The sequence below is a fragment of the Thrips palmi genome, unplaced genomic scaffold, assembly GCF_012932325.1.
Source record: "Thrips palmi isolate BJ-2018 unplaced genomic scaffold, TpBJ-2018v1 HiC_scaffold_16, whole genome shotgun sequence".
Taxonomy (NCBI): domain Eukaryota; kingdom Metazoa; phylum Arthropoda; class Insecta; order Thysanoptera; family Thripidae; genus Thrips; species Thrips palmi.
Genome location: NW_023144625.1, coordinates 14,173,695 through 14,199,404, shown reverse-complemented (window position 1 = coordinate 14,199,404; position 25,710 = coordinate 14,173,695). Strand labels below are relative to the sequence as shown.

At 50.7% G+C, this 25,710-nt stretch overlaps 2 protein-coding genes across 6 annotated transcripts in view; one reads left to right on the top strand and one right to left on the bottom strand.

Annotated features, from left to right (window-relative positions):
- The first annotated feature begins 10 nt into the window (after positions 1-10).
- Positions 11-5,726, top strand: LOC117642783 (protein tamozhennic). 2 transcript variants are annotated; one of them, XM_034381319.1, is made up of 8 exons: positions 11-136; positions 628-766; positions 867-1,066; positions 1,157-1,336; positions 1,421-1,612; positions 1,713-2,614; positions 2,692-2,823; positions 2,900-5,726. In XM_034381319.1, exons 2-8 carry the CDS (start codon positions 643-645, stop codon positions 3,276-3,278), a joined length of 2,109 nt encoding a protein of 702 aa, XP_034237210.1. In that variant the 5' UTR covers positions 11-136; positions 628-642; the 3' UTR covers positions 3,279-5,726. The 2 variants fall into 2 exon arrangements, with proteins under 2 accessions (XP_034237210.1, XP_034237211.1); XM_034381320.1 differs by lacking the exon at positions 11-136 and adding an exon at positions 195-307.
- Positions 5,727-6,252: 526 nt separating this feature from the next.
- LOC117642785 (hemicentin-1) overlaps positions 6,253-25,710 on the bottom strand; it is a 205,769-nt gene continuing 186,311 nt past the window's right edge. For all 4 annotated transcript variants that reach the window (XM_034381325.1, XM_034381326.1, XM_034381324.1 and 1 more), the window contains 3 exons: positions 14,637-14,774; positions 12,183-12,396; positions 6,253-8,991 (listed from right to left, as the gene is read on the bottom strand). In XM_034381325.1, coding sequence (XP_034237216.1) covers positions 8,873-8,991; positions 12,183-12,396; positions 14,637-14,774 — 471 coding nt within the window. In that variant the 3' untranslated portion in view covers positions 6,253-8,872. The remainder of the gene's footprint in view (positions 8,992-12,182; positions 12,397-14,636; positions 14,775-25,710) is intronic.

Sequence of the window (25,710 nt, the reverse complement as noted above, 5' to 3'; positions counted from 1 at the left end):
GGCTAGGATGCGGGGCGGGGCGGGGAGACCGAGATCAGCCTGGCTAGAGGCAGGTTTGTTTTTGGATTCGTGTAATGAAAAGACGCGAAATTCTTGCTTGACGAGTTTGATGCAAGATTTTGTCATCGGAACCAAGGTATGCTTGGGTTTAAGAAAAGACTGGTAGACTATAGCTTGCCTCGATTTAGACGGTCTGTTTTCCCTTGTTCCTTGATCTATACTTAGTACTGAACTCCCTATTTTTCCACTTTCAATCAAATAATTTGTAGTCACGTCCTAATTCCTTTCAGGAAGCTTACATTGTTAGGCAAGGGTCCATAGTTTCTTTTCGTATTGTGTAGTTCAGCTACTACAATGTTCTAAAATAGATGAATTTTAAGGACTACCTCACATAACCTCAAACAGTCTACAACTGGGCTTTTCAACCCCCTAGGATAGCTTTCTATCACTCCATAGACAATATGTTTTAACCTAATCGTATGTCCTCACCTAGAGAATTTGAATATAATGATAAAATTCCCCTCGAAAACACCTGTCTTCTGTCTTCCAACTTGATGTAGTTGTAAGCTAAGTGTTTACAGATAAATTTGGAATGTTTGTCCTTACTTCAAGCTATTCTTGTTTCAGGTGGCTTGAGCCACCATGGTGGAGCCACATGTATTAGCTCGTGCAGAGGAGCTTTCACTACAGATCGACCATCTACATGTCAACTATCTCCAAGCAGATGAAAGTCCGCACAAAATTGAGCAGAGAACAAAACTGGAAAGTAAGATTTCATATGTGATTTTTTTCGCTCTTCAGTTTTGTTTAATTAAATATTTTATGTTCCAAATTAATTTTTGCATCCCTTTTACTTCTTTGGTTAGATTTCATCAGGAAGTATCTATGTTTGGTTGCACATGGGCGCAAGTTCATATTTCATGAGACTGCCGAAATCCTACGATGCAGTGTAGAAATGAAGAACAATTTCAGTGCCTACAGAGCCTCCACTGCTTGGAATGCAATAGCTAGGTATGCAGCAAATTTAGTTGCTCAACCTTGGAGGAAGGAATTCAGAGTTGTTAAGGTATTTAATCTGTTTCAATTTTAGACTGAACACTTTATCATTTTTTTGAACAATATGTTTTTATCCATCTAATCTCCTTTATTATTGCAGACATTTTCAGGGTTTTACATGCATGATATTGAGGAAAATCTTGTTGGTGCTGACCGCTTGCTTGATTGCATGGGGTACAAGAGAGCAGATCACTCATCCTTGGTTCTTGAACTGCCCATTGATTTGGATGCTGTAATTAGTGTTTCAAGAGACGCTATCGTTGCATTTGTTGAATGCCAGGTTTGTTGCCAACAATGTCAGCTATCAGCTTTGTAAATATTTTCTTGGTTGTTACACTTAAGAAATATGTTTCTTTCATTGCAGATGATGAAGGAAATTTGGGAAGGTGTTTATCCTCAATTTGAATGCAGTTGGCTGGAAATCATGAATTTCCGAGAGTGTCACATAGGATCCCCAGAAATGGCCATTAAAAACTTGACAGTTTTTTACCATCAAAGTTGTTTCCATCAACAGCAGATGTTAGCTTCAGGAATTTCTCATGATCCTTATGCTTCTGTAAGTAACTACTTATCACTTTTTTTTGTACCACAGATGCATCAAATTTTGAAAAGAAATGATGCATAGCTTATACTACAATTTGAATGTATTTCCACAGACTCCTCGGTTTCATCAAGCACCTCAATCAAGTTGTTTGTACGGCCAGACTTTATCTCCTCAAATGAGTGTGCCTTATTATGGGTATTCATCATATGGATCTTGCCCTGTGCCCCCACAGTCAAGATATGCTTGTGTTGTTAACCCACAGCAGATGATGAGTTATCCACTTTCACCAGGAAGTTATCACAATGTCAAATCTCCTGTGCAACTTTTGCCATCTAACGGATACCATTACTCTCATCCTCATCCAATGTTACCTGTACCGACTGGCCACAATGGTTATACTATACCCCAGCCTGCTGCTGCCATGCAGCAAAATTACAACTGTGTAGTCCCTACTGGGCAGCTAATTGAATTAGATAGTAGCTCTTCTGCTCCATCATCTCGACCACCACGTATGTCTGTGGAAGATATAAAAATGACAGAAACAAGGAATGGAAATGGTGCTGCCCCAGGAGATCGAGTTAACCACGCGGCCAACCTTTACTCGGATGTAAGCCCCTCGAAACGGGAATCCCCCACCTCAGCCCGATCTGAAGGGAAATCGATGAGACCTAATACATTAGATGATTTGAAGCCAAGAAGAAATGGTATGCACCTTGACCATGTGGGTTCTTCAACTGCCGATGATAGCTACTCTCATTTAGACAAGAATGTTGTTGGCAAGCAAATGCAAAGACTCGGTGCAAGGAAATCTGGGTCACATGCTGCACCTATGCAAGATGGGACTGGTACTTGGGAGAGCTGGGATTACGTTTATCGCAATCTCGAAAGCCAAGGATATAATAAAGATGTTGGAGAGCGTGGAGATATTCTTCATAGTTCAACATTTCCTCGAAGGGGTAGCATTGGGAGTGCTGGCAGTTCCCCAAATGTTAATAATACTATTGCTCGCAATAGGTAAATAAATTGATTATTTACTTACTTAATTATTCTCAACGATTGTACTAATTTGATTGAAAAACGGTTATTTACAGTCGCAATGTACGAGAAGCTGAAGTTTCAGCAGCCATGAATAAACCGTCTCAACTCAGTGATGGGATTCAGTCAATGCGGTTAAATTGTGACGACTCCATTAATGGAAGAGGAGTAGATGCTGTTGATTCAAGGTTTGTCAACTCATGTATCTTTGGTTTCATTATTGGCATAAACATGTTATTAACTAAATAAACTATGCTTCTACAGGGTTGGGATTCGAGACCTAAAGACAAGTCACATAAAAGAGAAAACTGGGACCAAGAGCTCAAGTGCACCGATCAAACCTGTTACAAGAGATGAAAGAAGAGACATTGATGCTTCATCTTTGTTGTCGAAGAAAAGCAGAGACCCGAATGCTCAAGATGGTTCTAAGAATATCTGGGAGTGTGTTTATTGTACATACCATAACAAAGCTGAAAGATTTGTCTGTGACATGTGTGGAAAATCGCACAAGCCCGGTAATGAAGATAAACCTCTTATAAGTGGGGGCCGAGAATGTCCCAAGTGTACTTTAGTCAATGCGCGGGGTGTCGTATCTTGTGCAGCTTGTGGTGAAAGCTTGAAGAACTCTCCTACCTACATCTAAACAGTTAAATACTCACCTCTCTTTACTATGAGATTGTCTTGCCTGTTGATGTGTGTTTTCTTTTCTCATTCTATTTAACTTGTGAAAATGGGAGAGCTTGAAAGCAAGGGTTAAAGTCGAGCTTATATTCTCTCAAGCTAAACTTCATGAATGGTGTGCGCACCAAATGCTTCTCTTTAACATGACTGTCACTTCTGAGTGTGTTTTTACTGTAGGGTTTGTGTTGAATGAATGCAGAAAATTACCTTTAGTGTTTGTTATACATCATACTGAAAATAAGAGCTTCAAATTATGGTAGTCTATACTAACAAGCTTTTTCTGCACTTGAATGTTAAGTTTGGGAAACTTTGATATCAGCTGTGAACATATGATATGGTACTTTTGCATGTACATAAGATATTTTGTAATTACATATATAGCTTTGTTAAAATCACTCCATTTTTTTTCTCCATTTTAGAAATTTTATCATTATCATACAGTTTATTTTTTAAAAATCAATCCATGGAAGATTTTCTGTAGTTCATGGCATTATATATCCTATATCCAGACATGGTATTTTTGTTAGGTTTTTAATAGTCTTCTCTGTATATATGTAATCTAAGGATTGTTAGGAAAGATTGATGTGATATGTATTTATTCAAATTCAGAGATTATTGTTATATCCATCAGGAACTCTATGTTGGGTACACCTTCTTTTTGCTCAAGTACATAATGTCTATGATTGAATTGCCCATGTTCCTGAATAGCATCACATCTTCTGTGCAGCTTTGATTGAAGTGCAGTTGATTGGCCAGCACTGTGTATTCAGTCATTTTGTGGGCCTAATAATCATAAGTTTACCGTTTTGCTGGAAAGTTATTTTTGAATGTTATCTCAGCAACCCACACAGATGGAAGAAAGTTTCCCATTAAATCTTGAAAGGGATGGATTTTATAATAATTTCCTGGCACAGTTTAAGAAAAAAGATTTACTTGGGACATGTTTCATGTCACCTTCATCTCTCATCAGTCCCCTATCACACTGGTAACTTTGTTCGCAGTTGGTGCAAATGTTTTAAGCAGGTGTCTTGTGTCTTTGTTGCTTTGTCACCCAGTGTAAACTTAATTTTTAATGCTTTGACAAAATGTTACTCAATTTAAATAACCGTTAACAGTAATCATTGCTTTTAGCTGGTATAACATTGTTATACCTGGTTATACCTATCAACTATCACAAGAGATATACATTCACATTTTCCCTCACGGTCACCTCAGTTGATTTGTTTTGTCTCTTTTGTGTGGTTTGTGGAAAACATGGTACATTTATTTATTTTGAATCTTTGTCTTCCCTTGATTTAATGTTTAATCCCTTACTGCATTGGTTTTGTAGTTTCACAAGACTTGTCATACCTAACTTGTTTTATTGTGCTCTATTCATGGGATTCTTAATTAAGTAGAGGCCTCAAATACCAATATTCAATTAAGATTATCTGTTTCACCAAATGAGCTGTTAAATAAATATAGGAAAATGATACCTGTCTCTAGGATATGCAAGAAATACTGTACCACTTTGTATTTGACATAAGAGCTTGACAGCTTAGGAGACCCACTATATTTCAAGAGTTGCCTTTACAGTGTGTGTACAAGTCACTTTCATTTCATTAGGCATGCACAAATTTACAAAGTGGCTGTCGTGTTTTCGTTTTTTTAAATTTATATGACCAGTGAATTTTCTGTTTTATGGTACTACCAATTGCTTTACTATCGACTTGACTAAAACATTAACTTGTTAAGATTTTTGATCCCTGTGTGAATTTATTGTACCATAGGTCTAAAGCTGTGATATTGGATTTTGTGTAAGTACTGTAATAGTTTTGAGGAACAAAGAAATTTTAGAAGCCAAATAAGTGAGTTCTATCTATGGATTCACAGGGTCTAGTGGAAAAATCTTATTGCTCTCCAAACAGTTTGAAATGTCATTCATTACCTTGATGAAAACTATGCTTCTTACTGTCTTACTTCTGTTCATTCAGGGGTCAGTTCTAGTATTTTTGAAATGCTTTTCTCACCTGAATTGTCGTTGGGCCTCTTATGCAACATCATTTTTCCATTAATTATTAACTGTTTGGTCATTCATAATGTGTGCATCCTGCTTAGCTTGCATGTGACCATTACCTACATGTCCTGTGGGGAGATGAATTTTTCCACAACCATGGCATGGTTTGTAATGCATTGTGAACTTCAGTACATTTTCTTTCAAATCCCTTCTCCTCGCCATTTAATGACATAAAACTGTGAAGGTGTTGCATATATCTTATATTTTTAAATCTGCAAGTATGCAAACACCAGGAATCTATTTGTATAGAAAAGATCTGTAATATTTCTTGGTATAATTCTCATTCCTCTTAAAAATTCTATTACTGTGTTGAAACTTAAATAAATTTATGAAGTTTTGTTGCTGGAAACTTAATTTTTGTCTTTCATTCTTCCTGACCCTCAAATTTTCAAAGGGTAAACCCACATTGAACGCTGAGCATAAAGTAATCTTCAGTGAGACCGTCTGTTTCTTAGACTAACACCAATGTTGCACAAAAATTTAAGACAAATCGGAGGTAGCCCGCATTCGAGTGTGTTGTGCTGGAGCACTCCTTCAAGACTCCTGACACTATTTCGAGGCCATTTGGGCCCTAAACGGCCTTTGTCTGGTGAAAAACTGGAATCGTCGACCACGCACCGCCTAGGTAGGCAACCCAACGCCACATTCAAAGTGAAAACTGCGACCCTCATCACGTCACAGCTTACAACCCGCCGACAGCGCTCCAAGGCTGGTCGAAGCGCCCGCGGAATCAGGCGTAGGCAACCCGCTCAACCGCAACGCGTTGAGTCTGTAGGGTTGCCTAACGTGACCATTACCATTAAGGGCCAGACCACACATGATCGTATGCCGGCGTTTGATGGCCATGAATAGGAAACGGGAACAAAATAATGACACCAAATTTGTGGTACAACTGTATTTGAACATTTGCATTTTTGTACATAAAACTGTTCGTAATGTGCTAATATTAAGATAACATTGCAGAGCTGGACAGATCCAATAATCTTCGATGGTCCTAAACTTAAAGTTATGTTTTGATTTCTTACTTTCTCTTTTAAGTGGCATATTTATAGTGGTGAAAATTTATTTCCTTTCTAATTTGTTAGTGTTACCAACATTTTGACAAGCTGTCACGGTATATGATTTTCAATTTACATTCAATGGATGTTGAAAAAGTCACAGGTGTTTTTAAATTGTTTCTGATCTTCTTGACTATCATTAGAAGCGAGTCGCTGAAAAATTAGCTTGATAAAGACTGATCAGTAGTAGTGCCCATAAGATATCTTAAGCATAAACTCAAAATAAAAATGATAAAAACCCAGAATTTTCATTCAGACACCCACCCACCCATCCACCCACACGCACACAGTCACAAACATCTAGCTATTTACACACAGCACGCTTTCATTCCGACAATAGAAAATAATTGTTACATTTTCATTAAATAACCCTTGTTACGAACTTTTAACTGAGCGACAGCCTTATCAGATCCATAGACTTCTTCAACTATTTTTTCTCGACGCCTTCTTTACAATCATTCTGAAGTTCTCCGCCATCCGCCATTATATAAGGAAAGATCGTGGGTGTGCAGGTCTACTCCTGAAGGCAGAATCACGGTGTCATTTCCGAGATCCCTACAGCACCGGAGTTCTTCTCAGCACCATAAGTTTCGGAAAAACTTCTTTCAGGATCCATTTCATGTTCCAAACAACTCGTCAGGTTTAACACGTCCGGGTCAGTTATGAGAACAGCATGGCCCTGCCTTCCCAGATTCGAAACAATGTGTCTGGAATGAATTCATTAAATTGTCAGTGTTCGTTGCACGACGAGATTTGTGATATGACAGCCGCGCAACGTACTGAGAAAGAGTGCAGGTCTCAACTTCGAATCGTTAATTGGATTTGGAACTGGTAAACCTCAACCTTCAGAATGTTGGCACACCTGCCGTACAGCTTTAGTGCCACGAGGGGAGGGATGCACTCCCCATTCACTTCACACCCACTGTGATGTTGGGTCGAAAAGGTCAATGAAGAATCGGGTGTTCATGTTGGTAGCTCTGCAAGGGCTCGGGCCGGGGCAGTGCCCCAAACGCTATAAACGGAACTCACCACCCTAATTTCAAATAAAATTTAAAACAAATTTAACGTAATAGTTGACTAAAGCCATAAACATTCCAATAATAATAAATAATAATAAGCAAATTCAACAGTGAAGGGGGCGTTTCCATACAGGTTTTGCTTTGCTGTACACATCGCCCTGAAAGGTACTGCATTGACCGACCAAATTTATTACGTATCAAAATAATTCCCTTCTTGTCCCTTGTGCCTTTCGTGGCTTCACGTAAGTGAGGCCTCCCGTATACCACCTTAACAAACAAGAAAAAAACTCCACCGAGAGAAAAGTAGAGCTTAAAGCGTTAATTCTGCGCTACACGGAACGCAACCTCAGGGTCCGTCCATAAATACTACGCCCGCTTTTCAGGGCGAGGGTTGTGGGCATGTTAGGGCACGTGGGAGAGGGAGGTTCAGAGTGAGCCAGCAGCAGCGTTCCACAGACGGATGCAATACTTGACCTATGATACAGGAAGAACAGTTTCCCTGTGAGTCCTGCCAGCAGTTTTCTTTCGCCCACACTCACAGCTCCCCCGACCCGAATTACTAAAGGAATGAGCGAGAATGCGTGGAAAGCAAAGACTAAACGAAAAGAAGCAGTGTGGGAATAAAACGCATCCCCACATCACTTTGTTCTATGATAGTCCGCCCCGTAATCATTTTACAATCATTTTACAGAAATTTAATACAAAAAGAATGATGAGGAACGATATATAAACCGTTTAAATTACGTAAACATACAGCTGTTTGAATGCCCCTTTTTGTACAACAATCTCACCAACAGCTTACACGAGAAAACCGCGAGAAAAGACATTAACTATTATATTTACATGCCCTGCTCGTCACAGGACTCTTTCTCACTCCGTTCACTCACTGGCTCTCTTTCTATCTCTCCTTCTCACACTCTCTTTTTCAGTCACACACACAAGCACACAAACGCACACACACTCTCACACATGTTCCAGCTGTTCTAATCGCACGCTGCCAATCCAAGGCAAATGCCTCAAGAGGCCTCATGCCTCATCACAGCACACCGAACAAATCAAAAAATCCAAGAAATAAAAAAAAGGGTAAAACACGACCACCTTGAAACGCAGCCAGGCCAAATCACATTTCGTTCATCACGTGTCCGTGTCACATGGTCATCACAGTAAATCGCAGTTCCACCGGCCTCGCGCGCCTCGCACGCTGAGGGCCAACACCGGGCGGTGCACTCGGAAGAGGTCGGCGTCGGGTCAGAGGCCGTGCTGACACGGAGACCTCGCTGACGCCGAGGCCTTGCTGGCCGCAGCGCTGGAGGCCTTGTAGACACCCCGGTGGTGGCCGTGGCGTTGGCCTCCCCGTTGCTGGCCTCCTCGATGCTGGCCTCCTCGATGCTGGCCCTGGCGCTGGCCCCGCAGGACCGGCCCCTTATCTGCGCACCAGGAGGCCCACGGGCAGCAGCAGCGCCGCGAAGAGCGCGGCCCGCGACGCCTGGGAGCTGTCCGCCGATGAGGTCTTCCTGCGCGATATGGCGGCGATCTTGTCCCCTGCGAACAGCGTCCAGAGCATGAGCCGTGGAAAATAAAAATAAACCGCGGAGACTCGAACCCGAGCAGCGACGCACGGCCGGCGGGGTCTCCGTCTAAGACGATCCCCCCCTAACCTCGCCCTCCCCTTTCCCCCCGGCACTCCGGCAAGTCGCTGGGGGCTGCTCACGTTTTTACAGTGGGCACGGGGAGGACTAGCAGCACCAGGAGGGCCCCGTGGGGACGCACGCGGCCAGCATGCACGCGGCGTGACACCATTTCTTAAAGTCACTTGTTCCCGTCCAGTGGCGTGTTTGTTTGAGTGTGTGTGTGTGAGAGAGAGAGTGTGTGAGTGTGTCTCGCGCGGGGTTTGATGTGGGTCGCAAGATACAGGGTGAAATAAAGTACAGTGGCCGCTGACGGGGACGCCGGCCGACGGGATGACGGCGGCGGGGCGGCGGGGCGGTAACGGGAATACTGTATCTGCCAAGTGGCCGACTTACATAACCGAACCGATACCCAAGTATTGGTTTCCGCAAAGTATCCGGACTTGGTTCTCCTCTGGCAATGGCACGCCCCGCTCCGAGCAGGGATACTTTGGGATACAGGATGTGTGTGTGTGGGGGGAGGGGGGGACGACTTGGAATGACGGGAAGACGCTGGAAAATGGAGTCATGAAATCGTTGCAAAGATTATCCAGAGGAGGGGCCGCGAAAACCATCAAGAAGAACACTATAAATCTTTTTTGCGCTCACCGCCGGTGAGAGGCGACCCTGTTTGCTGTTGTAAGTGAATGCAATGCCACACAGCGCACGCCGGCCTTCCGTGCCCCGCAGTCATAAAACGTTCGTTTCCGATACTTTACACAAATTCCACAAACCAGACCGCCTTCCTTTTTCCAAGCAAATAGTGGCGCGGTAAATCAATGCGCTATCAGCCCCCGCGGGAATTAATCCGCTTAAAAATGCGGCAGGTGTTGTTGCTTTCGTTTTTGTTCTTGCCTTGTTTTTATTTTTTAATTTTTTTTGGTGGCAGGCATCAGTCTGCGGGGGCCAGCCAGGAAACAAATTTTTTAAAAAATATGAGAGCACCACTGAAATATGATCTGCATTAGTTTTTTTTATCCGTGTAATTAAAAAACGGGTCTCCGCCCACGGCGCCCTCCTGTGCGCGTGTGTGGTGAGCCTCTCGGTTGTGCGTATGTGTGTGTGTGTGTGTGCGTGTGTGTGTGATGGGGAAGCCATATGAAAGAACACTAATTCGGGGTCGTCCATTTCCTCGCCGGAAATCACACATTTCGAAAGTGGGTTAATGGGATTCGTGTTTCGTTTCGGAAGTGGGTTGCCCGGGGTGCGGGGGGTGCGGGGGGTCGGGTCACTCAGGGCCGTTTTTATCACGGAACGGACTTGGAATGTCGTGGCGGACTCCACTGCCTCTGTCTCTCTCGCACTCATGGGGGTCTCGTTGCGCGAGAGAGACAGAGCGAGTGAGCCCCCTGGCTGCCACGCGCCTCTAGATTGTGCCGCTCCGGCTTGCCGCCGTCATGTGTGTGTGTGTGAATGTGTAGGTGTGTGTTTGTGTTGTGTGTGCGGCCCTGACCGAATTGCGTGGGTCCGTCCGGATCCGTCATCGGGGACCGCGCGTCGCGCTTGCGGCGCGCTGCGGCGACGCGGTGGAGGCCGATCGGGCCGTGTCTAATTGAGTAGGGATTGCAGACAGAGGAGCCGTGGAGCGGGCTGTGGCGGGCTCTGGGCCGGGCTGGACCGCGCACCCACACTCTGATAGATGCAGCAGCTCGCACCGCAGCGTTCCATTAGGGCGGATTGCTGCACTGTCCGTTCCGCCAAACGGACACACGGGCAGGCCCACGGACAGGCCCACGGACAGGCCGACGGACAGGGAGACAGAGAGACTGACAGACAGGGGCAGGCTGGCTGACAGCGCGGCCGACGCACAGACAGCCGCATCCTCGGTTCCAATACCCGCCGTGGCACACCAGCTGGAACGGCTGCACCGCGCGCCCGGCTCCGCACCGCCTAGCGCAGCGGTTCCCAACCTTTTGCGGTTCGCGACCCCAAATTTGTAGCCAAAACTTTCCGCGACCCCCAGGAAAAATTTCGCGACCCCACGCGACCCCTCCTTTAGCATGCCTTTGTTATGGAGTGCGATTATCTGCCTTAGTTTGGGAGCAGTATTGCCGCAAAGTTGATCAAAACGGTCACAAATGTCTGTAAAAAAATCGTGTTTTGGGCCGACTTTAAGCATCTACTGCGTCTGATCCGAGGCGGTAAATCGTCCTCCTCAAACGGGCAATTGGCCTTTGGACCTTCCTTTTGCATGCCTTTGTTACGGAGTGCGATTATCTGCCTTAGTTTGGGAGCAGTTTTGCCACAAAGTTGATCAAAACACGATTTTTCAGACATTTGTGACCGTTTTGATCAACTTTGCGGCAAAACTGTTCCCAAACTAAGGCACATAATCGCACTCCGTAACAAAGGCATGCTAAGGTAAGGTCTAAAGACCAATTGCCCGTTGACGTAGGACGATTTACCGCCTCGGATCAGACGCAGTGGATGCTTAAAGTCGGCCCAAAACACGATTTTTTTACAGACATTTGTGACCGTTTAGACCAACTTTGCGGCAGTACTGCTTCCAAACTAAGGCAGATAATCACACTCCGTAACAAAGGCATGAAAAAGGAAGGTCCAAAGACCAATTGCCCGTTGAGGGAGGACGATTTACCGCCTCGGATCAGACGCAGTGGATGCTTAAAGTCGGCCCAAAACACGATCTTTTACAGACATTTGTGACCGTTTTGATCAACTTTGCGGCATTTAAGCAGCCAGTGCTCGGCGTGTGGGCCAGCCGGGAAAACACCGCGACCCCAGGCGACCCCAGCCACCTCGCCGCGACCCCTCGAAATTTTTTCGCGACCCCATTTGGGGTCGCGACCCCAAGGTTGTGAACCGCTGGCCTAGCGAAAGAGGAGCCCGCCGCAAGCACACTGATTCCGAGTCTCTCTCGCGCCTCTAGAGGACGTCCTAGAAGTGCGGGAGGGACAGTGCGACGAAAACGATGCTAGGAATCAGTCTGCGGCCCGGCTGCAGCGCTGTCGACGGGGCTGCCTAACAACCCCCACCCCATCCCACGCCACCCCACAATCCCACAACACCCCACCTTACCCCACCCCAACCAAGCCAACCCACACTCACCTTCGGACACGAACACGAAGATGGAGGCGGCCTCGGTGTTGGACGCGGAGCACGTGTAGTTCCCCGAGTCGGCGTCGGACGCGTCCCGGATCGTGAGGCGGCTCTGCGTGCGCGCGCCGGGCTCCGTCTCGACGGTGATGCCGCCGCGCTGCGTGTCGTAGTTGATCATCTTGTCGTTGTGGTACCAGAACACGTACTGCGGCGGCGTGGGGCTCTGCAACGGACCCCAATCGACATTAGCAAAGGACCGCCCGGGAACGGTCCGACCGCTTTTAAAGTAGTTTGCCCCTGGGCCCCAAAAAATAACCAAACCCGACACACCACCAACACTTTTTGAAAAAGAGGGAAACGCCCAAACGGCCGGACCCGGAGTAAAGCAAAAAGGGGGGTCCCAGTGGGGTCTCCCCCCCCCCCCCCAAAGGGGGGGTGGGGCCGGGGGGAGGGTGGGCCGGACGAAACAGCGCGGATGACCGACCGGCCGGTGCCGATGCGGGCCAGAAAGCTGGATAGGGGCGTTAGGGGGGGGGGGGAGGTTTGGCACGACGATGTATTTTTACAGTCGCGGCTCGGGGAGCGGCGCGGCCAGCCTAGAGGCAGCCTGGAGGCCGAAAGGCCCAAAAGCCGAGCCGACTCATCGGCCTCGTCAATAATTCGAGTTGGTAACGACTTGAGTTGAAAACACACAGTCCGCCGCTCGTTGCCCCTCCCACAATTTCATTGGGATTGTCGTAGGCAGTCGGCCTGGGCGGTCTGGACATTCAAGGAGCGGCGCGGACAGTTAATGGAACATAAAAAAGCAACAACACCCGGCGGGCTTTCAACGCCTGCCACGCCCATGTCGACCCATGTCACGGCCGCCACCATTTTCGCAGTTTGAAAATAGTCTGAAAAGTTGGCGAATGCGCGGCTGTATATCAGGGCTCACTCGCCGCCGATGACGATAAAAAAAGTTCGGCTCCACAATAAATACTGTTTTGGCGGTCACCAGCAAATATAAAAAATGTCTATGTTTTGAAATTTGTCCTGAAATTCAACTGAAATTAACAGGATTTGTACACTGAAATTCACAATGATTTCTCCGTTCCGAGCCTCCATCTCTGTCCACGAGATGCGCTTCTTGACCTTCGGCGTGAAGGCGACGCCATCCGTGGTGACGGCATGTGGGAGGGGCCGGGGGCCGGGGGCGGTCTCTCTTTGGGTCGGAGCTGCTCAGCGCTGCCCGCCGGAACCCGCCGCGATGACTGGGGTGGGGGGCTGGGATGGCCTCCATAAGAATTAATCGGCCCACCTTCACGTCTCTCGCGAATTACGGCTGGCCCAGTGAAAGCTAGCCAGGCCCGGCCAGGGGCGGAGGGGAACGGAAGAGGTTTAATAAACCTGCTCGTCCGACTTGGCGGACCTTGGAGCTTCGCAGAGCTTCCCAGAGCTTCACAGAGCTTCACAGAGCTTCACAGAACGCCACTCAGAGAGGAAGTCATGGAAAAAACATGCCCAGACGCTTCCGGGCGCGCAGAATCAGCTGCTTGGTCGGGAAAGCGGGCAAGCGCGGAGTGGGGGTGGGGGGTGAGGGGTGGGGCAGTCTGGACGCCACCACCACGGTCGCCACGGGAGCGCTCTGGACGCACTCCACTGGACGACTGCCATCCATTTTGCAAAGCTTTCACTGCAAAATTTTGCGGTGAAACCGGGTTTTTAATTCTGCGTTCCATCGCACAGCCCTGGGGTGCAATCATCCAGTTATTTCTAACATCACGCCACGTCGATGGATTCCTCGTTTGAAAGACAATCCACCCACATTACTTAAGACATGAGAGCTCAGGACGGGGTCCGCCGTTCGGCCGGCCCACTGTGGGTGGTTCACACACTGGGAAATGACTTTCTTAGGGAGGTCGTGGCCAGAAAGGGAAAGGACTGGGAGGGGACGCATCGGGGTGGGCGTGAAGTGGGTCAGGGGAAGAAAAGTGCGGAAGGAGCGGAGGGTATTTCTCGGATGCAAATGGCAATATTATCATTCCGCAACACGTCCCACTTTAAATTCGTCGCCCATACGAGGCGGGAAGTGACGCAAGCATTCTTATGATAAGGGGTCGCGTGGGGAGAAAATAGGGGGGGGGGGAGAGATCGGCGTTTCCTGGATAGACTGGCGTCACGCAGTCCCCTTTCTTTTTATTTTCCTTCTCCCACGCTCCAGGAGGGAAGTCGCCGTGCACATGTCACGCAAGTAAAGTAAGAGTGGCCGGATGGGAAACCACGATCCATACATGTGCCTACACTTTAAAACTAAAAGTTTTGTCAAAATGAATAAGACGTTAAATGGTAAACGCGTTACGTTTGATATTTTTTTTCGAAAAGGAAATATCAAAGTTTTGTCATTTTGATTTTTTTTTGCTGTGCAAGGCAAGCTTTCTAGAAGTGCTGTCGGGGTGTGTCCCGACGGCCTGCCGATACACTGACCTTCTCGATGATGCAGATGAGGCTGATGGGGCTGTTCCTGTCCACGTGGTGTTCGCCGCCACTGCCCAGGATGAAGGCTTCCGGGACTACGATATGCAAGTTGACGAAGTGAGACATGAGACCCGCTCCGGTGGCCACCTGCGGACAGACAGAGAGAAAGTGGCACAGTGAGACAGGGGCAGCATTCGCGGTGATCAAACCCACTCTTTTACATTTTTCGACGGTTGGACGAACACCTGTCTCTCTCGCACCTATGTAGGACGCCCCCTGAGTGCGAGAGAGACAGAGCGATGGAGGCGAGGGCGTGTTCCACTGCCTTCCAGTCGCATGATGCTCGCAGAGACTAACGAAAAATGAGCGATGAACCCCCTCCCCTCTTTTTTGCCGCTGCCCCGGCTAACTCGGGCAGAGTCCGGCCGGGGTTGCGTGGCCCCTGCAGCCCCTGCCCAGCCATCCTGCAGACTGATTCCGAGAGTCGTCCTCACTCTCGCACTCACGGGGCGTCACGTGTGGGCACGAGAGAGACGGAGCGACGAGAACGACTCTCGGGGTGAGTCTGCTGGCCAGCGTCCAGCGAATGGCGTCCGTCCAGCCCCGGGGCGGGGCACGGCACGGCGCGGCACGGCACGGCACGGCGGGGCGCGGACCGAGGCAGCGGACCTTGGCGGTGGAGGGGGATGCTCAATTTCTAGTCGGAAGACAGGATAAGTGAAAGGAGGAACGAGAAGGAGGCGCGTTGTGCGTGATAATGCGCCAGCAAAAAAAACACACACACATAAAACGGTAACGTTTCCTAAAAAGAAACAAATGCAAATTGCAAAAAAATTAGCTTATTTTGGACTGGAGTTGTGCTTCTCGTTCTTGCCGTGTAGGGGGCAGGCCGGCGGTTGGGGTTCATAAGCCAGGCCTGGGCGGAGGCATGGCGGGGAAGCGCGTCGCCTGGACCGGAAAGGAGCATTCCCATTGGCAATTACCGAACGAAACTCGCAGCAATTGTCTTTATTCCCAGAGACTGCCGGCCATCCGCCCCAAGGAAAACAGAGGCACGCCGTGCGGTCGCGGTCACCCCCCCCCCCTCTCCCGGATAAGACCAGGGCGCCCTAGGACCGCACCACGTTCAAACGTTAGCCGCAATCTCTTTCCCGTAAGCAGCTGCACCACACACGGCCATCATTCGCACAACCAATCTTACTGCTGCGGCACGACCAAAACAAAAAGGCTTCGGCCCAGTTCTGAAAAAATAGCAAGCTTGTGGCTCCCTGAACTGAGCCATAAAGCCACAATTCACACTTTTTGCACCCTTTCTCGTGCACGCCAGAGGCCTGTGCGTGCTCATGCCCCCGACTGATCGTCCTCCGATCGCGCCCGAACCCGATTGTGACAGCAAACTACCCTTGTAAACTACGCGGTGCCGCCCGCCCCTTTCGGCCGGGCCCAGCGAATCCTTTATTGCTTAATCGGCAAAGGCTTATGGTGGGCCCGGATTACCGCCACGCGTGCCCCACCGTGCCCCCGCCCTGCTCTCTGGCACCGCGAGAAAGGACGGTCGGGAAGGTCAGTGACTCGACTGGCCAAATAGTGCGGGACAAGGGAGAAAGCTTTTGGTACAGTGGAGCGGAAAAAACAACGAGTTCTGTCCCAGCGGCCCGGCGCGACAGGCGTGGCCAGGTTAGTCGTTGCCATTGCCTGCCAAAGATTCCCAGTGTGGAACACGAATTGGGAAAGGGCGGAGGAAAACTGGTCCGCGGCACCTCATTTTCGCCGGGCACTTGCCGTATAAAGATGAAAAATGGAGGGCGCGGGCACCGAGGCTAGCGAAGGCTTTCGCAAACAGCGTCTCAAACGAAGAGGGAACGGGTAATCACTTGGAGTGTATTTACCTTGCGTGGCCGCGTTTGCGGTAGGCCCGCGACACACCGCCAGATGAACCCGCACCAGTGGGGACCCGACTACGCAGTGGGCCAGGAGACCAGTGGAGGCGGCCGAAATCCCGGACGCGTTTTGAGCTCCAGAGTCGCTAAACGGAACTCGAACCGAACGTGTGACCCCACCAATGGATTCCTCTCCGTACGAGGATTCCATTGGTGGGGTCACACGTTCGGTTCGAGTCCTGCTCGGTGACTTTCGAGCTCAAAGCGCGCCAAGAGTTCTGGCCGCCTCCACTGGTCTTCTGGCCCACTGTGAGAGGCCATCATCCGACGAGCTCCACGGAGAGCGAGCGAACGACCGTCCTCCTGGCGCTACTTAGCATATTGCGACAGAGTTTCCCAACAAGAAAGAAATTAGCTCCAACAATATAAGATTGATCGGGCCTCTCGCACTCTTCCAGCGCCGAACCGCCCCTTCCCAAGTTCGGCCACGGCGCGTTGCCTGGCACACTGCGCGGCCTGTTGAGGCGTCGACCCATGATCGAGTCATGAGCGGCCAAATTTGGAGCATCACCGTGAGGACGTCACGAGAACGCCGTGAGGACGCCGAGACCCCCGCCTCCCTGGGCCTCCAATTACGGCTGTAGTTAGTTGGCCGTTAACCCCCCGACAACCTCAGACACGGCCAAAACGGCCGGCCGACAGAAACCAACGGTTTACCGAGAATTCCAACATCCCCATGACGCACAACATGGACAAAGTTGGCACCTTTTTCTGTGCTTTTGGTCCCTCATCAGCACATTTCACTTTTTTTCGCTTTTTTTCGAATGGACCCGCAGCGGCCCGATTCGGTCCGGTTTCGGACGATTCGCCCACCACCACTTTTTCCTTGGCGCGCGAGGGAGACGGACGTCCGCGCAGAGAGAGCGAGAGGCGGAGCGGCAGAAGAAGAAAAGAGAGAGAGAGAGAGCGGGCCGCCAAGAGCGCTGCTTGCGTGGGTGTCGATGTCGGCTGACCGAGGCCCTAACTTGAGACCGACCATCCTCCCCTCCCTCCCCTCCCGCATCCGGAGCGCCCAGCCCAACATTCTGCGGAGGGGCCGGCCATCCGGAGCAGCAGCGCCACGGCGAGGAGGCCAAGGAGGCCAAGGAGGCCATGGGGCAGCCTGGCCTTAGCCTGGCCGCCCCGCCGTATCGGAGCTAATTTCCTTGGTCCGCCTGGCTGCTGCACCGGCTGCAGCCGGGCCGCCGGCCCTGCAGTTCCCAACCAAGCTCTCTGTCCCTCTCGCACTCACGGGGCGCCGTGCGCCGCGACGCACCCCGGCCCCATCGCACTGCCACGCCACTGCCATCGCAGTGCTCGAGTCAGCTCGTTTTCGAATCGAGGAATCGAAGCGAGACTCGGCGGGGCAGGCTGCCTCCACAGATGTACGGGCGCTCAGCACACCCCATCCCACCACGCGCCGAAAAAACGCCGCGTCTCCCCACCAGTCAAATGGGATTGGTCCAAATCGTTGGCGCACAACAGAGACTCCGACACGTACACGTCTGGAAATGTCTGATGTGGAGTTTCAACGCGTGGAGGTAAATGACCACCATACAGACTGCAACTGCCTCGAGAGCATCGTGATTGCACTTCTATCTCGGTCCAAACTTTTCAAGAGTCAAAAGTGTCTCTTTCAGTGCGTGCGTTTGAAGAGAGCGCCTCAGGGAGTGACCGCTAAGCGAAGCCCTGCCCCTCCGAGAGCCGCGGCGCCGCAGCAAGTGGGGCTGCAAGTGGGGCACCGCGGGTAACTCGATCGCGGTCGTTACGTCTTTCGACCAAACGTCACGAAGGGGCGGCGGGCGCGAACGCCTGGCCCAAGGGCCGAGGGGCCAAAGGCGGTCAAAGGCGGTCAAAGGGCCACGCCGGCCAACGGATAACTTTCTTTCTCTCCACTTAACTCTGTTGCCGCCCTCGACCGCCAGAGCGCGCGCGGTGTCGACATCCGAAACCTCACACGGAGTGGCGCAGCCCTTGCAACACGCTCTCTCTCAGTGTGTGTGTGTGTGTGTGTGTGTGTGTGTGTGTGTGTTGCGCGAGGAAAACACGCAGCCAGCCAGTCTCCCGGGGCATCGAGACACCGGGCCTGGCCGGCGGGGCCCTGCTGGGCTAGCCTGCTGGGAAATGAAGCACTTCCCGCCCGAGTGTAGTTACACTGTAGTTACATGCGCACACACACCGGTGGTCGGTCTCGGGAGCTCCAGCGCGCTGATTCCGGACCTCTCTGTCTCTCTCGCACCGCAGCGGAACGGCCCTCGAGTGCGAGAGAGACGGAGCGACGCAAACACACCGTGCGGTGGCGGCCTGGCGGGTCACTCCACATCCGGCCGCGCGCCGCCAACTTGGTCAAACGCAAACGAGAATCGAACGCTGTATCGGCGGTGCACCGCGGACTCCTTCTCCTTCTTCTTCTCCCGCGCGGCCAAGGCACGACGAGGAAAGAATATGGAACAAAAGGAGGAAAAAAAGGGAGCGACACACACAAGCGCGGCAGTTCAGTGGCCACTGAGGACATTTTAACTTTGGCCATCCCGCTTCGCCCTGCGCCTCGCTCCTCTCTCTCTCTCTCTCTCTCTCTCTCTCTCTCTCTCTCTCTCTCTCTCTCTCTCTCTCTCTCTCTCTCTCTGTCTCTCTCTCGTTCTCTGCCCTAACGTCCTTTCTCGCACTTGCCGACAATAAAGGTCGTGGCCTGGCCGCATAAACTTTGTTTAAGGGGGTCCGGCCGCTTAGGTCCGCGCTGCCCCCCCCGTTTCCATCCCCGTTTTGGGCCTCTAATTTATTTCCCATTCCCGGCCCGCTTCCCGTCTGCCCACACCGTATTATGTTTTAATTCCTCGGTTTTCATTACCGCCACGACACGACACCGTTATCATTGTTTGATTCAAACTACGGACAGTGTGGTGGCTGAAACGGGGATGCTAGTGGCGTGGTCTACTGAACGGCACACCCCCCACACTCGCGCCAACACACACACACACACACAATCAAAGCAAGCACGCACACTGTGGCCTGAGGAGACTTCCTTTTTCATTCAACTCGCCAGCAACTAACTTACTGGCCGAAATGCAGACGTGGCCAGCCCAAAACACGATTCGGTCTGCCTCTTTCTTCTATTTATGGGGTGTTGGGGTCGGCTCACCGCATCCGGGACAGGGCGGTGGGGAAAGGGGGGAGGGGAGGGGCGAATCTGGGGCGCTTACCCCGTCTCGCCTCCCCCTCCTCCAAAATAAAGTAAGATACACGATCCCTCTTCTTTTTTGTAAGAGCTGAGTAGTAGCAGTGCGCTGGGGTTCGCATCGCGGGCGGGATGGAACTCTGCGAGTCTATATCATTTCTCCTACCTAAATGTTCGCCTACCTGTCTATTTCGCCTACCTATATTTCGCCTACCTAATAAAAATATTGAATAAAAATATTCAATAAAATATTGCCATTTTTCGCCTACCTATAGTTCACCTACCTAATAAAAAATTAAATAAAAATATTGACCAAAAAAACGAAAAAATCGGCGGCAAAAAGTGGCAATACGAAAGTCTCAAGGAGACCCGCCGATCAGCTTCGGTGTTCTTATGGGAACCGGGCCTTCATCCGACGCTCCCTGCCGCGCAATTCGACAGATTAGTGGGTTCGTATTGGGCTGGCCCACCCGAAGTGCGCGCGGTTTCTGTGGTACAGTGAGAGTCCAGATTCAGAGGCCTTACCTCAGAGGGGTCACATTGGGTATTTGAACCCGCGACCCCGAGTGCCGAGTCTAGTCAACTCCTCTACCCTGACCGCTCAGCCACCGAACCAGCTTGTCGGCGGCGATGTCGCAACTCCTCTTGAGCTGCCGTTCGAGAAATCTGGTCCCGAAAAAATGGTACTTTGAGCGGTCTCGAACCCGGGACCTGCTGCTTCCCACATCATGCTCTTAACCACTGAGCCACCGGGACGCCATGGCACCCGCCCTGCCTGCGCTGGTACTCAATCTTCTCTGGATATACCTCCCCAAGCAATTGGTCGCCGAAAAAATTGTGTATACTACCGGTCCCGAACCCGGGACCTGCCACTTCCCACAACGTGCTCGTAACCGCTGAGCCACCGGGACGCCATGGCACCCGCCCTGCCTGCGCTGGTACTCAATCTTCTCTGGATATACCTCCCCAAGCAATTGGTCGCCGAAAAAATTGTGTATACTACCGGTCCCGAACCCGGGACCTGCCACTTCCCACAACGTGCTCGTAACCGCTGAGCCACCGGGACGCCATAGCACCCGCCCTGCCTGCGCTGGTACTCAATCTTCTCTGGATATACCTCCCCAAGCAATTGGTCGCCGAAAAAATTGTGTATACTACCGGTCCCGAACCCGGGACCTGCCGCTTCCCACATCATGCTCTTAACCGCTGAGCCACCGGGACGCCATGGCACCCGCCTTGCCAGCGCTGGTACTTATTCCTCTCTGGATAGACCTCGTCAAGAAGTCGGTTGCCTCTGCCGAAAAATATGCTCATGGCACTAGCCTCGAACCCGAGACCTGCCAGTCAGGAACGCAGCACTCTAACCACGGCGCTACCAGGTTGCTGTGCACGCCGCTAACCTAGCGCCAAACTTCAATAGCCACCCATCTTGCTTGATGCTGGACGAATAATAACTTCGGCGATGGGGTGAGCGCTGTGCGTAGCAACCAAGTAGCGCAGTGGTTAGAGTGCTGCGTTCCTGACTGGCAGGTCTCGGGTTCGAGACTAGTACCATGACCATATTTTTCGGCAGAGGCAACCGACTTCTTGACGAGGTTTATTCGAAGAGGATTGAGTACCAGCGCTGGAAAGGCGGGTGCCATGGCGTCCCGGTGGCTCAGCGGTTAAGAGCATGATGTGGGAAGCGGCAGGTCCCGGGTTCGGGACCGGTAGTATACACAATTTTTTCGGCGACCAATTGCTTGGGGAGGTATATCCAGAGAAGATTGAGTACCAGCGCAGGCAGGGCGGGTGCCATGGCGCCCCGGTGGCTCAGTGGCTAAGAGCATGATGTGGGAAGCAGCAGGTCCCGGGTTCGGGACCGGTAGTATACACAATTTTTTCGGCGACCAATTGCTTGTGGAGGTATATCCAGAGAAGATTGAGTACCAGCGCAGGCAGGGCGGGTGCCATGGCGTCCCGGTGGCTCAGTGGTTAAGAGCATGATGTGGGAAGCAGCAGGTCCCGGGTTCGAGACCGCTCAAAGTACCATTTTTTCGGGACCAGATTTCTCGAACGGCAGCTCAAGAGGAGTTGCGACATCGCCGCTGACAAGCTGGTTCGGTGGCTGAGCGGTCAGGGTAGAGGAGTTGACTAGACTCGGCACTCGGGGTCGCGGGTTCAAATACCCAATGTGACCCCTCTGAGGTAAGGCCTCTGAATCTGGACTCTCACTGTACCACAGAAACCGCGCGCACTTCGGGTGGGCCAGCCCAATACGAACCCACTAATCTGTCGAATTGCGCGGCAGGGAGCGTCGGATGAAGGCCCGGTTCCCATAAGAACACCGAAGCTGATCGGCGGGTCTCCTTGAGACTTTCGTATTGCCACTTTTTGCCGCCGATTTTTTCGTTTTTTTGTTCAATATTTTTATTTAATTTTTTTATTAGGTAGGCGAACTATAGGTAGGCGAAAAATGGCAATATTTTATTGAATATTTTTATTCAATATTTTTATTAGGTAGGCGAAATATAGGTAGGCGAAATAGACAGGTAGGCGAACATTTAGGTAGGAGAAATGAACAACTCCCAACTCTGCGGCGGCCCGGAGTCGCAAGAAACAAGCACCGGTAGAACGGCAAAACGCAAAAGTCGTTGACTTGATTATCTTCGGCGACTTCGTCTGAAATGGCAAAATGTAAACAAAGTTTGGGTAGTTCAAGTATCGCGCGAAAAAGCCAAACGCGAATGGTGGTTGTCGTCAAATCCGAGCGGAAGGGTCGAAACAGGGCCCCCCCCCCCTAGTTGGCTGGCACCACGACCATGCCCTGCGCGCCCAGAACGAGGAGGGAGACGGCCTGGGGGAAGGCGAGGCCGAAAGACGGAGAAAGGCGACGGGGCAGCGGTCCAGGCCGATTTTCTCTGGCACGGCCAGGCGTGGCGCGCTGTCCGGCGTGGAAAGGGGGGGAGTGGGGGCAGGAAGCGACGCGCAGCGTGGCGCGACGCCACAGCCAACTATTCAAAAGTTAGCGAGGGCGCACACAACGAGACCCCGTTACACCGTCACACCGGAAGGAGCAGTATTTCGCTCTTAAATAGTTACAATTTTTATTAGAGTTTATTTAAAAAAAAAACAAAAAAAAATTGCGTTTGTTGTTGAGAAAAAGCTGTGAACTAGTTGCTCCTTTTTGGAGTGCGAGCGAGACACAATGCATTACATTAGGTAATGTGTGGGACGGCCCCTACAATACAAGTAAAGGCAAGAAAAAAAGAAAAACAAAAAGAGCAAGCTCCATGATTATTTTATTCGGGGCAGCTGGAAAGCGAGTGCGGTTCCAGAAACAAGACCGCCGCGGCAGGACCTCTCGACCTCTAGTCGCCCCGCTCTGGAGCGAGATTGCTTCTGAGCCTCCCTGTGGCCAGGGGGGGCCTCACCTTCGCACCTGATGCTAAAACGAAGCGTGTGTGGAAGGGGGTATGAATGAGTGCGTGTGTCCCCCGAGGCGGGCATTCCCAGCCGGGCACACAGAGAGCCAAGCCGGAATAAAATGCAAGCACACGGCACATGGGACCGAGACCTAATACGCACACCGCACCGCCCGCACCGCCACCCGATACCACACGCGTGGCCCGCGCCCAGGAATTACGTCTGGGTGCTCAGGAGGCCGGTGGGGACCTTGCCTTACGGAACAGCAAGATCACAAGGGACGATGCACCATGTTTTTTTTAATCACGCCAAATTTTTTGAAATGCTAAGTAGTAATCCGGTTAAAAATTGGCCAAATTTTAGTTATTTCATGACCTTTTGAAATTATCAACAGGATCTTGGGAGTGCTGTTAGTTACGCCGCCGCATTGCCGGGCGGTCCGAGGCTGGTCCCAGCCGGCCAGCACGTCTCTGGACCCGCCGCCCAGCCTGAGTGAGGAGACGTTGAGCTTCGGACATAACTCAGGGCCGAGGGTCAGGAGACGCTACCCCCTCCCCCTCCCACTCCAACCCTCTTGAGCTAATTGCCACCAACCTGCGTGTCGACACGAATAATAGAATCACGCTTTGAGGCGTGCCAAGAAGGGCCCAGGACGTGCAGAGAGTGCCGGGGACAACGGAGTCTGTTAGAAGGTCCTCCTTTCGGCGCCGGCACGAACTGTTTTGGGAATATGAAAGGTAGACTTCCTTAAAAAAAAAAAAAACTGTTCGTGTTTTTTGTTCAAATGTGCTCAAAATTTCTCGTATAAACATCCCATTGTTCTAAAAAAGGCCGGTAATAGTTTGCAAGGCTTCAAGAGTGCGCCTTTCTAGGCTTTGACTTGCTCAAAATCAAAAGTAGTGTTTGCAACAACTAACGTGTTGCTCTGGCCTGCCCCACGCGATCCTCTAACTGCCAGCAGCGCCAGCAGTGCAGCAGCGCGTCGACAGGCGGGACGACGTCCTTCTGTGTTTACTGCGGAGGATCACCGCGCTGCTGCCGGGATCAGCTGAAATAATGTCACTTCTAGAAAACGGGTGCTCTGCGAGAGAAAGAGACTTTTCTTCCCGGGCCCTGCTTGCGTCGTCACCCCCAACCCCATCCTCCGTTCCCCCCACCCCACGCCGCAGTCAACGGTTTCCCGCGGTGGTGGTCCTATCCAGCAAAAAAGGGATGCAACTTGGAAAAATTTTGCACACCGTTGTCACATTATCTCAAGCTTATTTTAAGTATGCCTTGACTGATGTCCAATGATGAGCCACATTCATTTCACACCTATTCGACTATACTTCACTCTTTTTTCAACTTACTCCGCGCGTGTTTTAAATTGTACCCCAGTGCCCTTCCAATTCGAGGCCAATGATCCTGCCGACCTCACCCCCTGCGAAGTGACCATTCGTCCCGAATTTGCCCGCGATGTTATTGGGCGGCGTGTGCGGCCTTTCCCTTGCGCGTGTTTTGTAGGGGACGCGCTGCATGGTTTATATCAAATAAATCGAACGGGATAATGGCGCGGTCGTGGAGCCACGTACAACTTTCCGCCCCCCCCCTTTTCCCCCTCCAGGGCCGATCCCAATACTCCGAGACCCCAAACCGCAGCCCGCCGCAGGCATCGCACCAACGAGCGGCAAAAACGTTGTGCTGGTTAGGTTCCGCGGAGTCGGAGGGTGGGAGGGAGAGAGAGAGAGAGAGAAAGAGGAGATGTGGCGCAGGGTGTAAGGGCGAATGAAGGTGGACGGGGTGAGTGGTGGTGGGTGAAGCAGAGGAGAACAGAAGGCCGAAGCTGAGCAGATGAAACAGGTAGACCGATGGATGCCGTGCCCACGACCTCGACAATGCCGACCATGTCCCCCAATCGCTGAACAAAAACATCGTCACAACGATGGTGCAGTCGGTAGACAGTAGACAGTACCCCAGCAATTTGGCATAGCAGGTGAACTGGACGTGATCAACGAACTCGTTTCCGAGTGCGTCGGTGTGAACGGGCGCGAGAACTGCACCAGCCCGACCAGCGGGGCAATGTGTCCGTGAGAGAGAGAGAGAGAGAGAGAGAGAGAGAGAGAGAGAGAGAGCGAGAGAGAGAGATAGAGGGAGAGAGAGAGTTTATTTGTACGTCTGTGTGCGTTGGCGTGAGAAGACGCGCGCTTGTTTATTGGCAGCCCGACATAGTGAATTCCAGACGGACAAGCGGCGTGGCGTGGCCGTGGCGTGCGATCCGGCGGTGCCGATATTGAGTGCGAGCGGCGCGTGTGTCGAGATGACGCCGCGGAGCGGAAAGCGCCTCGCCGCGTGGACAGAGACCCAGTAAGTAATTAAGTAAGTAAGTAGTAAGTAAGTAAGAAGTAAGTAAGTAAGTAAGTAAAAGGTAAGTAAGTAGTAAGTAAGTAAGTAGTAAGTAAGTAAGTAAGTAAGTAAGTAAGTAGTAAGTAAGTAATTAAGTAAGTAAGTAAGTAAGTAAGTAAGTAAGTAAGTAAGTAAGTAAGTAAGTAAGTAAGTAAGACACATCCCGGACACGAGTTGGCGGAGCCCACCGCATGGCTCTGCC

Excerpts from the sequence above, each read along its gene's own strand:
- LOC117642783 (XM_034381319.1), top strand. The coding sequence starts at position 643 with ATGGTGGAGCCACATGTATTAGCTCGTGCAGAGGAGCTTTCACTACAG. Across the intron at positions 1,067-1,156 it reads AGGAATTCAGAGTTGTTAAG|ACATTTTCAGGGTTTTACAT; the intron begins GTATTTAATCTG and ends TTATTATTGCAG. Across the intron at positions 1,337-1,420 it reads TTGCATTTGTTGAATGCCAG|ATGATGAAGGAAATTTGGGA; the intron begins GTTTGTTGCCAA and ends CTTTCATTGCAG.